The 12392-nt window shown below is 35.3% G+C and overlaps 1 protein-coding gene across 1 annotated transcript; it reads left to right on the forward strand.

Annotated features, from left to right (window-relative positions):
• On the forward strand, positions 1 to 8098 carry LOC146957470 (squamosa promoter-binding-like protein 1). The gene is made up of 10 exons (XM_085736742.1): positions 1 to 1055; positions 2374 to 2555; positions 3831 to 4414; positions 5001 to 5075; positions 5166 to 5273; positions 5377 to 5494; positions 5589 to 5730; positions 5889 to 6033; positions 6336 to 6971; positions 7380 to 8098. Exons 1-10 carry the CDS (start codon positions 478 to 480, stop codon positions 7821 to 7823), a joined length of 3012 nt encoding a protein of 1003 aa, XP_085592868.1. The 5' UTR covers positions 1 to 477; the 3' UTR covers positions 7824 to 8098.
• The last annotated feature ends 4294 nt before the right edge of the window (positions 8099 to 12392 follow it).

The raw sequence follows: 12392 nt of genomic DNA on the forward strand, positions 1-12392 counted from the left end.
GTCATCATCATCAACAATAACGCCGTTTCCGTCCACATAACATCTTCTCCATTTGCCTGCCACACTTGTTGCCGATCTACTTTCCTTTCAACCTCACCTCTCTGACGTACACCTCTCTCAGTTCAACACTTCACGTTTTCATCAATTTTTACGTTTTTTTTTCTTTCGAAAAGCTTGTTTTTTAGTACTACTTTGAGCTCAGCTAGGTTTTTCTGTTACATAGTTGTTGATTTGTGAAATTGGAAGAGTTCATGATTAGTTGCTTGTACTGTTGTACTTGATTATGTGGATTGCTCTTAATTGGAACCATGGTTGTGTCCGTGTGCTCTTTTTGGATTGTTGGGGATGAATTAAGGTTTAATCACTTTGATTTGTATTTTAATTAATTCATTTTGTATTTTAAGCTAAGTTTAGGGTTAATTGTTTGTGTTGAGGAGTAATAATTAGATTGAGAGTTCTTAATTGTGAATTGTGATTATGGGGGAAAGGTTGGGTGCTGAAAATTATCATTTTTATGGTGTTGGTGGTTCATCTGATTTGAGTGGGATGGGGAGGAGGTCAAGGGAATGGAATTTGAATGATTGGAGATGGGATGGTGATTTGTTTATAGCTAGCCGTGTGAATCCGGTGCAGGCGGAGAGTTTGCGAGTGGGACAACAGTTTTTCCCACTCCGGTCTGGGATCCCGGTGGTTGGAGGTTCGTCCAATACGTCTTCTTCATGCTCCGAGGAAGGAGATCTTGAGAAAGGGAATAAGGAAGGGGATAGGAAAAGGAGAGTTATTGTGCTGGAAGATGATGGTTTGAATGATGAAGCTGGTGCACTTAGCTTAAATCTTGCAGGACATGTTTCACCGGCTGTGGAAAGGGACGGAAAAAAGAGCAGAGTAGCTGGAGGAACTTCGAATCGAGCTGTCTGTCAGGTTGAAGACTGTGGTGCAGATCTGAGTAGAGGTAAGGATTATCACAGACGTCATAAAGTTTGTGAGATGCATTCTAAGGCTAGTAGGGCTCTTGTGGGAAATGCAATGCAGAGGTTTTGTCAACAGTGTAGTAGGTAATTAATTTCCTCTTATTGATTGCTTTCTGTTTTTGCTTTGGTTGATAGTTATGTGTGTATAGGAAATAAATGCTATTGTTGTTAATCAATTACCGCTCCAAAATGTAATCAATATCTGAAAATCTATGTTGTTGATGGCGCCGCGATAGCGGAATAGTGTAGTGGGTCAGGGTTTGAAGAAATGGCCTCGCTCTCTTGCACACGACATGATTCCTCCCCCTCCCCGCGCCTGCAATGTGCCATTGTTCGAAAGTTTGCCATGTGAGATCTCTCTATATAATTAATTGATCTCATTGCACATGCAACACCGACATACAAACTATGCTCGCTATTGAATAATCAGTGTAAAATTAGGGCTTTTACCTGTCATAGCCTACGCATCCCTGGTGCAAAATTGGGTTTGTCTAACTGGGCCAAACATGTGCAGTTCCTCTCCCATTTTTCCTGAGGAGGGTTATTGGCCTCACGACCCACAGCCCAAACTCTTTCGTTTTTTTAATTAAATTAAATTTAAGCGAGTGAAAAAAACTAAATTTAATTTAATTCTGTCCAAGTCCTTGTTATCCTTTAATTTTTTAATTCTAATTATATTTAGATTACATTTATAACCTGATTTTGATGGGAAAGGACAAAGTTAACTATAATTACTCCCTCCGTCCCAAATTATCTGACGTTTTGGCCATGTAATTAATTTTATATGCGAAAGAGATATAATGAGTTGTTTTACAAAATTGCCCTTAATAAATGGTATGGCAAAAAATCAATTAAAGAATTGAAAGAAGAGAGAGTAATAAATAGTTAAGGATATAATAGGAAAATTAACATTAATGTTTCATTGGTATTGTAAAGCGACATATAATTTGGGACAATTTTTTTTTCCAAAGCGACATATAATTGGGACGGAGGGAGTATTAAGTATGATTTTTTTAAGGCAAATTATTAAGTATGATCGTCTCTTTAATTTTGTGTACTTTTCTACTTTTGAGTATTTATTGTATCTTGTTGGAATTTGTGTTTACTTTGTACACTGTTAGTCTTCGCAACAGCGGTTATCCGGCTATCCGCCATACTGCTGTAGCATATTTTAGGTTTGGTGCTATGGGCTGCCATCTGTTATTAACAAGTTAGCTGAAAATTGAAAACTATATCTCAATACTGCCTAATATCATGATGGATTTTTATTAGTACTCCTTTATTCAATAATTTTGTATTAATTTTTATGTAGGATTCCTCTCAAAAAAAAATAAATTTTTTTTTATGCAAGTGTTTGATGTAAATAACACTATTGCATGACATTCTTTTACCCCATCAACAGGTTTCACATACTTCAAGAGTTCGATGAAGGAAAGAGAAGCTGTCGAAGACGCTTGGCTGGCCATAACAAACGGAGAAGGAAAACAAATCAAGAAGCTGTTCCTAATGGAAGTCCAACAAATGATGATCAGACTAGTAGTTATCTGTTGATTAGTTTATTGAAGATACTTTCAAATATGCATTGTGAGTTTTTCTATATTTCTTTAAATCATTATCTTTGCAACTATAGCCTAGAGGAATTGGTTTGAAATGAGGAAAGTTATTGTATTAATTTAAGTTATTTCTTCCTGTACATAACTGATCCTTTGGTAGCTACAGGAAGTTAGTTTGCTTAGTTATAAATCTGGTTATCGCAGTTGTATTTTTAACTGGCAAGACATGCTAACTATGGGAGAGGTTTCGTAAGTTGCACCTGTTGGTATAGTAGTTTGTCTGTGTTTTCACATGGAACCGGTTATAGGTTTTTTTTTATTTTTTTTTATTGAGAAATGTTGGTATGTTAGTGTTATGTTGTTGGTAGGCATAGAACCCTCAACCTCCTTATCACTCCACTCCTTAACTTCTCCGCCTCAACCATCAAACCAACCTTATATATTAATCAATGTTGCAAGATCATGAGTTGCCTTGTGGAATCGCACCATCCTGCAAACTGCCCCCCCTATGTGCTCAAAGCCCCCAAAAATACACTATTGGAAACGTGCTACCGGGAAAAAGCCGCATTTTAGGGGGGCGGGTTGGGAAATTACCTAATAATAATTGACAACATTTGGGCCTTTAAGTCCCACCTTAGAAAAAACAGAGAGGCACTATTATATAAATTTAGTCTTTAACCCAATCTTTCAACCCTCTCCCGATCTTGCTTAGACTCTCGATTTTCACAACATTTTATATAGTCTACTGCTTGTATATATGACAATTAGGCATAAGACACAAAGGAACTTTGATGGGATCAAATTATTAACGAATTTCATAAATTCATCGTAGTCTTGAAATTTTCTAAAACTAACACATGATGTCTTCATCTTTTTATTATGCTGGCATTAAATTGGTCTGAGAAATCAACAACTGGCCTCTAAAGAAGGATATGGGGGTTACAATATTAATGGGAGCTTATGTTGAAAATGGTTAAAATACATGACAATACAATAATTTGTGTTCTCTTCCTTTTTAGAATACGCATGTTTCAGCAATTGACATGCAATCGATTTTTAGGAATTGTAAATATTTCACTTGTATGTGTCAATCTTGCACGCGACATTGCAAGCTTATGATTTATGAGACGGATTATTTTTATAACAACGGGGCACTTATTTATTGCATCATATGGCAATAATGACATTTGGGATCTATGTTTGCTTAGTAAGAGTATTCTCACATCTATTCCTTTGATTGCTATCTATGTTATGAGTTTGCTGAGGTTTTCTTTGGATGGGTATTGACATTTTAAATTAATTATAGCTGACAGGTCAGATCAGCCTACAGATCAGGATCTATTAACTCATCTTCTAAGGAGTCTTGCAAGTCAGAATGATGAACAAGGGAGCAAGAACTTGTCAAACCTTTTACGAGAACAAGAGAATTTGTTGAGAGAAGGGGGTTCTTCAAGAAATTCAGGGATGGTATCAGCTTTATTCTCCAATGGTTCTCAGGGGTCTCCAACTGTTATAACACAACATCAAACTGTATCTATGAATCAAATGCAACAAGAAATGGTGCATACACATGATGTTAGAACCTCTGATCATCAACTCATATCTTCAATAAAACCCAGCATTTCAAACAGTCCCCCGGCTTACTCGGAAGCAAGAGATAGCAGTGGACAAACAAAGATGAATAATTTTGATTTGAATGACATATATGTTGACTCAGATGATGGAACGGAAGATCTAGAAAGACTGCCCGTCTCTACAAATCTTGCTACTAGCTCTGTTGACTACCCTTGGACACAACAAGATTCTCATCAGTCAAGTCCACCTCAAACAAGTGGAAATTCAGATTCTGCATCTGCCCAGTCCCCTTCTAGTTCTAGCGGAGAAGCCCAGGTATGTTTGTTTGCTGTACTATTTTGAATTGGCTATTTTACTTGACTTTTCTGTACCATCTTTGCACTCAAATGGAAGTGAAAAACACATCCCCATGATTAAGATTATTTGACTTCATTTATGGATAGAGGATGTTTCTGGTAACCCTCATAAGGCAATGTGTGATGTTTGCTGGTTCTTTAACTTACCGGTGAAGTTGTGGTGTTTTACATGTTTTGTGGCGCCCACCTTTTTGTCGTGACTGTAACGACTAACAAGCAACATGGCTCAGGGCCTTCAATTTCCCTGTTTGCATGATTTCTATGCTTTCTTTTCTACTACTTGCTCTATTTCTTCTATTAGTTTTTTGAAATTCCAGCACTTGCTCCGTTTAATGTTTGATCAAACTCAAGCTGCCTGCCAAAATAGTAAAATGAAATAGGATCTTTGGTGGAAAACAGAACAGAATAAACCAATAATTATTGGTGATTATTTCCCCATTTCTAACCATGGCTGTTTAGGAATGCTTTTTAAATTAAATATTTATGTGTTTGAGAATTTGTGATTACCGTTATTTAACAGTTAATTTTTTGTTTCCTCCATTCAGAGTCGCACAGACCGAATTGTTTTTAAACTCTTCGGTAAAGAGCCAAATGAATTTCCTCTTGTACTTAGAGCACAGGTACTTCAAGCTTTCTACTATAAGCAACTACGAGTAACTTCTCAGTTCTTTCTTTTGAAATTTAATCACATCGAGGGTTTCAATTGGCAGATTCTAGATTGGTTATCCCACAGTCCTACTGATATTGAGAGCTACATACGCCCTGGTTGTATTGTTTTGACCATTTATCTGCGTCAGGCCGAGGCTGTGTGGGAGGAAGTAAGTTTTTTCCTTCTAAAACTATCAACCTTTATATAATGGCGGTTATTTCTGCTAGCGTACGGCAATCCTCATCTTACACGACATGACTGCTTTTTTACAGCTTTGCTGTGATCTGACTTCCAGTTTGATTAAGCTGCTGGATGTCTCAGATGATACGTTTTGGAAAACTGGATGGGTTCATATCAGAGTGCAACATCAAATGGCATTCATTTTCAACGGTCTCTTCTCATGTCTCTGTTGTTATTCTTATGGTCTAGATGACATAAGTCAAAAATTTATCTTTTCTTTCTTACTACTTTTTTTATGGTGCAGGTCAAGTTGTCATAGATACATCACTACCTTTCCGAAGCAACAATTATAGCAAAATTTGGACTGTTAGTCCAATTGCTGTACCGGCATCAAAGAGAGCTCAATTTTCTGTTAAAGGTGTCAACCTGATGCGCCCTGCCACAAGGTAATCTCTGTTGCTTTCTGACTTGTCAATCCTTTGCATGTTGGTAGTTAAATTAAATGCAAATTTTTTAAGTGACTTGGACCTACTGGATTTTGTTTGAACATATGTATTTTTTTTGTGGGACTAGTGTTTTATATGACCCTCAAACTTGTCCTTAGGTTAATGTGTGCTTTAGAAGGAAAATATCTGGTCTGTGAAGATGCTCATGAGTCAACGGATCAATACTCCGAGGAGCTTGATGAACTTCAGTGCATCCAATTTTCATGTTCTGTACCTGTGACAAATGGAAGAGGATTTATTGAGGTGCTTTTTTCTTCACTCACAAATTGTAAACAGAAAAAAGTAGTCAGGGGTTACATGCTAGTTATTACTCAATGAGAGGGGGGATAAGCAAATTCATCTTTTTCCCGATTTTTACTTTTATGCTACATTTCAACACACGGTGATTACTGTTGAGTGTTAATTATATCCTAACTCATAAGCTGTCTTTTATGTTGAATGCATCAATTTTCCAGTGTGTCATTATTTTTACTGAAGATAAGCACTTCTATCTTAATGCTACATGACTGAGCTATAGCTTTCTACTTCATTTTTTGATTTGCTAGATTGAGGACCAGGGTTTGAGTAGCAGCTTCTTTCCTTTCATAGTGGCAGAAGAGGATGTTTGCTCAGAGATCCGCGTGCTTGAACCTCTACTAGAATCAAGTGAAACTGATCCAGATATTGAAGGGACTGGAAAAATTAAAGCCAAAAGTCAAGCTATGGATTTCATTCATGAAATGGGCTGGCTTCTTCACAGAAGCCAATTGAAATATAGGATGGTTAACTTGAACTCTGGTGTAGATCTCTTTCCATTAGAACGGTTCACATGGCTTATGGAGTTTTCAATGGACCATGATTGGTGTGCAGTGGTGAAAAAACTGTTGAACCTACTCTTTGATGAAACTGTTAATAAAGGAGATCACCCTACATTGTATCAAGCACTTTCAGAGATGGGTCTTCTTCACAGAGCTGTAAGGAGAAATAGCAAACAGTTAGTGGAGCTGCTTTTGCGATATGTTCCTGACAATACATCTGATGAACTAGGACCCAAAGACAAGGCGCTTGTTGGTGGAAAGAATCATAGCTACTTGTTTAGACCTGATGCTGTTGGTCCTGCCGGTTTGACACCACTTCATATAGCAGCGGGAAAAGATGGTTCCGAGGATGTACTGGATGCTCTGACTAATGATCCTTGCATGGTAAAATTTCTACTACCTTGACTTATATCACTACAAGAATCGACTTCTTATAATATTTTGGAGATTTTCTTGTCACACACACACACAAAGTTGCATTTAACTCTTGTTTATTTTGAGTCATCATATCGGAGTCCTGCTTTTAACTGGTACAATTCCACACTTATATACTGCTAGTGACATTTGAATTGCTCATAAATTTTATGGGTACCAACCAATCATATAGCTGGTTGACCTGCCTACTTTGGTCACTGATATTGTTTGGCTTCACATGTTCGATAGAGATAGAGAACCGTGTCTTGTGTGAATAGCTGAATGATAACCCCAGCCCCCCTTATTTTGGCTTTTGGTAATCTAATGCATCACGTGTTCCTTAGCAGCACTGCATCAGTAACACAATTTTGATTACAGGTGGGAATTGAGGCATGGAAGAATGCCCGTGACAGTACAGGCTCCACACCTGAGGATTATGCGCGATTACGTGGCCATTATACTTACATTCACTTAGTGCAGAAAAAAATTAACAAAACACAAGGAGCAGCTCATGTGGTGGTTGAGATTCCCATCAATACGACAGAGAGCAATAAAACCCCGAAGCAAAATGAGTCATTCACTAGCTTAGAGATTGGAAAAGCTGAAGTAAGACGTAGCCGAGGGAACTGTAAACTTTGTGATACCAAAATTTCTTGTAGAACTGCAGTAGGAAGGTCTATGGTATACAGACCTGCAATGCTCTCTATGGTGGCCATAGCAGCGGTCTGTGTTTGTGTGGCTCTTCTGTTTAAGAGCTCACCCGAAGTTCTATACATGTTCCGACCTTTCAGATGGGAATCATTGGAGTTCGGAACAAGCTAAGGTTCTTTGACTTGCAACTAATAAAACTTGATAGGTCATGTATGGATGTGTTCATAAACTAAATGACCGAGGTTTAGGACTGGTTGTGTTTCTTTGTATTGGCTAAATTGTGCAAATGCTATTTACATATTATTATCCTTCTATGGACATTATTATCCTTCTATGGACATACTTGTACAATGGATGTGAAGACCTCATGTTAAAACTCAATTTGTTAGGATCCTTCGTACTGTAATATTTGGATATAATATTCAGTGGAATACCTGTTTTTTTAATTATGACCATGCCATTAAAAAGAGTAAAACTAAGCAAGTTAATTTATTAGAACGTAACAATTTTGGATGTAGCTAGTCACGTCTATCAAGTTATGAACCATTACATTCACTCTTTACAATCAAATAACCGGTCTGCAAAATAAACGCAATGCTCCATCAATACTTTCCATACTTTATTACATGCAATCTTTACAAGGACCATGGCTGCTTGCTGGTCATTACTTAATAGTCCAACGAGGGAGGAGGGTGTCTTTGCAAACTGTTGAAGCAATGAAAAAGTATCAATCTGGATCATAATTCCAAGGCTGCCTATGGAGCTTAACAACGACATTTTTCTCTCTTATCGGTTCAGTACTAGAAACCATAATGAAGGTTGATCGCTTTACTTCCATTCACTCTCGTGGCAAGTTTTCTAGGGTATTTGTAGAGATCAATCTGGAACAACCATTAGTCACCCACATTGTCATAGGAGGCTATAAATTATTTTACAATATGGAAGTCTACATTCCATTTACTTCAGTGTGGGTTATAGAAAAGACGATTTTAGGGAGTTTCTTGGCAATGATACTAGTGCAATATGGCTGCCATAGTAGACTAGTGGCGGTGGCCAGAAAAAAGTCAAGACCAAACTCTACCTCCATTGATGGGTTGAGCAAGAGGGTGTATCGAATAGTGATTTGGATGTTATCGTGAATTCCAAGGGAGGTGTTAATGAAATAAAATTAAATTTGCAGAAACTTGGGTTAGGATCATCTATGTTAAGGATTTTCTCCATTTATTCATTTGAAGAGATAAAACATAGGCAGGTTGAGATCTTATCTGATTAATGGACATTTTTGTTTGGAGAAAAATAAATTCATGGAATAAAATAATAATATTTTTAAAATAATTTAATATTATTCTATGTTTATCTCTCTTTAGGTAAACATTCCTTTAGATCACAACCATTTGATTAGTTTCCTTCAAAAAACCATTTGATTAGTTTTCATTTAATTACAATGGTACCAAAAAAAAAAAAAAGAATTGAAGGTCTCTAGGCTTGACCTATACGGTACGTTAACAATAATTCTTTATCTTCCTTCAAAAAAAAAATAATTCTTTATCTTGTCTAGCTAAAAATAATAAAGCACATCCATCTAAAATTAAAAAGAAATAATCTCAACAGCCAACAAAAATAAGATAAGGGAAACAAAAATAAGATAAGAATACAAGAATAATCCATAATAATAATAATAATAATAATAATAATAATAATAATAATAATAATAATAATAATAATAATAATAATAATAATAATAATAATAATAATAATAATAATAATAATAATAATAATAATACGGTGTTTTTTTTTTTACTTTAAACTCTTTGCACTAATGTTTTACACGAAATTCTAGTTTGTGATCAAAAGAACCGCAACCCCTTGACCACAAAGAAATTCGTGAACAAGCAAACTGTGGCTCCCTTGACCACAAACCAATTGATTTGTAACCAACTCGGGTTCTATTGTGATACAAATAGAGTGATACATGCTGCATTTTATATAGAACGGTTCCGCTTATTTGTTTAAAAGCTTTCGATGTGGAACTCCTTTAGAAATTCCAGAATGGGACCAATGCTCTCAATGATGGAAGAAAACGCTTGTTGTGACTTTGTTACGGAAGTGAACAATGTGTCCGCATGATTATGATTATTTGACTTTATGTATACAATTAAGGATGTTTTTGTCAGGGCCGTATTTGAGGTAGGGCGAAGAGGGCGACCACCCTAGGCCCTAAAAAATAAGTACGAAATTTGAGACCCTAATTTTTTTGAGACCCTAAATTTGGGACCCTAAAAGTTGCTTAGTTTTTTGTATCAAGTTTGATATTTGAGAACTTCTCTTCTCCCATTTGTTTTTGCTCATTCCCGTGCTACGTGAGTTAACTTACACTAAAAAAATGTCTGATTGGCGTTGAAAATACACCTACGTGAGTTAACTCACGTTCAACTTTTTTATGAGAATGGACAATTCTAAATGGGAGAAGAGCAATTCTCTTGATGTTTATATATATTATATATTTATCAGTTAGGTTAGGATCCAAATTGTAGATTCTCACTAGGACACCAAAATCTCAGAAACGACCTTGGTTTTTCTTTAAACCACATGATAAGGGAGTCATGTGTGATGTTGGTTGGTTCATGAACTTACCGGTGAAGTGTTGATGCTTTACATTTCTTGTGGAACCGTTCACCTTGTGTTAAGATAGTAACACGTAACGTGACTCAGGGCCTCTGATTGGCAACACTTTTGATCGTTACAGGGCAAGTCTAGTGGTAAAAGGTTATACTCAAACATATGATATTGATTATGAGGAGACATTTGCACTAGTGGCAAAGATGAATAAGTTTGAATCTTACTATCTCTTGCTGCTACATTTGATGGGAATCACAATAGTTTGATGTTAAAATGTGGTCTTGTATAGACTTAGATGATGTGTATATGAAGATTCCAACTAACTTTAGTCTCACAAATGGAGGCAATAAGGTGTGTAGATTTTTTTTTTTTGAGAGAATAAGGTGTGTTGATTGAAGTTCTAAAAAAAAAAGTGTGTTGATTGAAGAAGGAATTATATGGATATGGAATAAAGCAATCCCATCGGCAATGATTCACAAAGGCATGTGCTTAGAATATAAGCAAAGTCAAGGAGATCACACTTTGTTTTTCAAACATTTACAAGGTTAAAAATTGACTGTACATTGTATGTATGTTGATGATATTACGGTTACATGAGATGATTTGACTTAGAGACGACTGCTCAAAGAGAAATTATCAGCAGAGTTTGAGATGATTGACCTTGGGCAACTCAAATTTTTCTTGGTAATTGAGACAACCTACTCAAAGCAAAACATTTTCATCTCTCATCGGAAGTATGTGCTAGATCTTTTACAGGAAACAAGAAAATTACTTGGATGCAAATCTACAAGTGTTCTCATTGAGTAAAATCACATGATAAAATTTGAGGAGGAAAGTGCTAAAATTGACAGAGGTCAGTATAAGAAATTAGTGAGAAAATTAATTAACTTGACACATATCAGGCCACATTTGGCATATGCAACCATTGTGGTTAGCAAATTTATCCATGATTCGAGGGTGTGACAAATGCAAGTTGTAGATTGTGCTCTACAATATCTCAAAGTCACTCTAGGCAGAGGACCCTTGTTTAAAAGAGGTGGAAGTTTAACTACGGTGACTTACACTGATGCTGATTATCAGTGACGTATCCAAGACCCTAGTCCAGGGGTTGCAGATTATCTAGTTTTTTTTAGGAATATTTAGTTTTAATTAATTATTATTATTATTATTATTATTATTATTATTATTATTATTATTATTATTATTATTATTATTATTATTATTATTATTATTATTATTTGTTTTTAGTCCATACAAAATTACAAGTTTGCAAGTTTAGTCCCTACAAAAAATTAATTCACTTTTAGTCCATATTTACATTTTATAGGGACTATTTTAGAGGACTAAAAGCTTCCATTTTTTTAAAAAGTTTTCAAAACAGGTACTATTCTTACAAACTATAATATTATGGAGAACTAAAATTACCATTAAAATTTTATAGGAACCAACTTAAAAACTTGTGACTTTGTAGGGACTAAAAACATATTTAACCCTTATTATTATTATTATTATTATCATTATTATTATTATTATTATTATTATTATTATTATTATTATTATTATTATTATTATTATTATTATTATTATCATGCATATAACAATATAAATATGATTAATGAATAAATAATTAAAATTAGATATATTATTAGTCTCTAGATGTTTATATAGTTTAATGGGTTTAAAGAGTTTAGTATAGTAAAACTCACGCGCACTCTAAATATAGATCATCTAGAGTTTTACTATCCTTTATTATAAAAGCTAGAGTTGTTTGGCTACATGTTTGCCCTAATTCACCATATTTTGCCCTAATGCCTAGCATTTTTCCCTCCTAAACAAGTATTGATTGCTACTTTAATCTCACCGTTCAAACTCTATTTTCACATTTGATCACACCCATTGATTCAAACTCTAAAAATGTTTCCTCATATAACTTCGTTAATGCAATTAAAGACGTATTAAATGCTAATCAATTCATTCAACAATCCCCTACACTAATTGTTAATCAAAAAAATCATAAACATCCATTAAAATGAACTTATATCAATTGGTCACGAAAAATAAAAGCTAGACTTGCTTGGCTACCATGTTTGCCCTAATTCACCCTATCCTTTATTATAAAAG

The sequence above is a fragment of the Medicago sativa genome, chromosome 1 (genome assembly GCF_051527215.1).
Source record: "Medicago sativa cultivar Bolivia chromosome 1, Bolivia_mono, whole genome shotgun sequence".
In the NCBI taxonomy this organism is placed as follows: domain Eukaryota; kingdom Viridiplantae; phylum Streptophyta; class Magnoliopsida; order Fabales; family Fabaceae; genus Medicago; species Medicago sativa.

Excerpts from the sequence above, each read along its gene's own strand:
- LOC146957470 (XM_085736742.1), top strand. The coding sequence starts at position 478 with ATGGGGGAAAGGTTGGGTGCTGAAAATTATCATTTTTATGGTGTTGGT. Across the intron at positions 1,056-2,373 it reads TTTTGTCAACAGTGTAGTAG|GTTTCACATACTTCAAGAGT; the intron begins GTAATTAATTTC and ends CCCCATCAACAG. Across the intron at positions 5,495-5,588 it reads AATGGCATTCATTTTCAACG|GTCAAGTTGTCATAGATACA; the intron begins GTCTCTTCTCAT and ends TTTATGGTGCAG.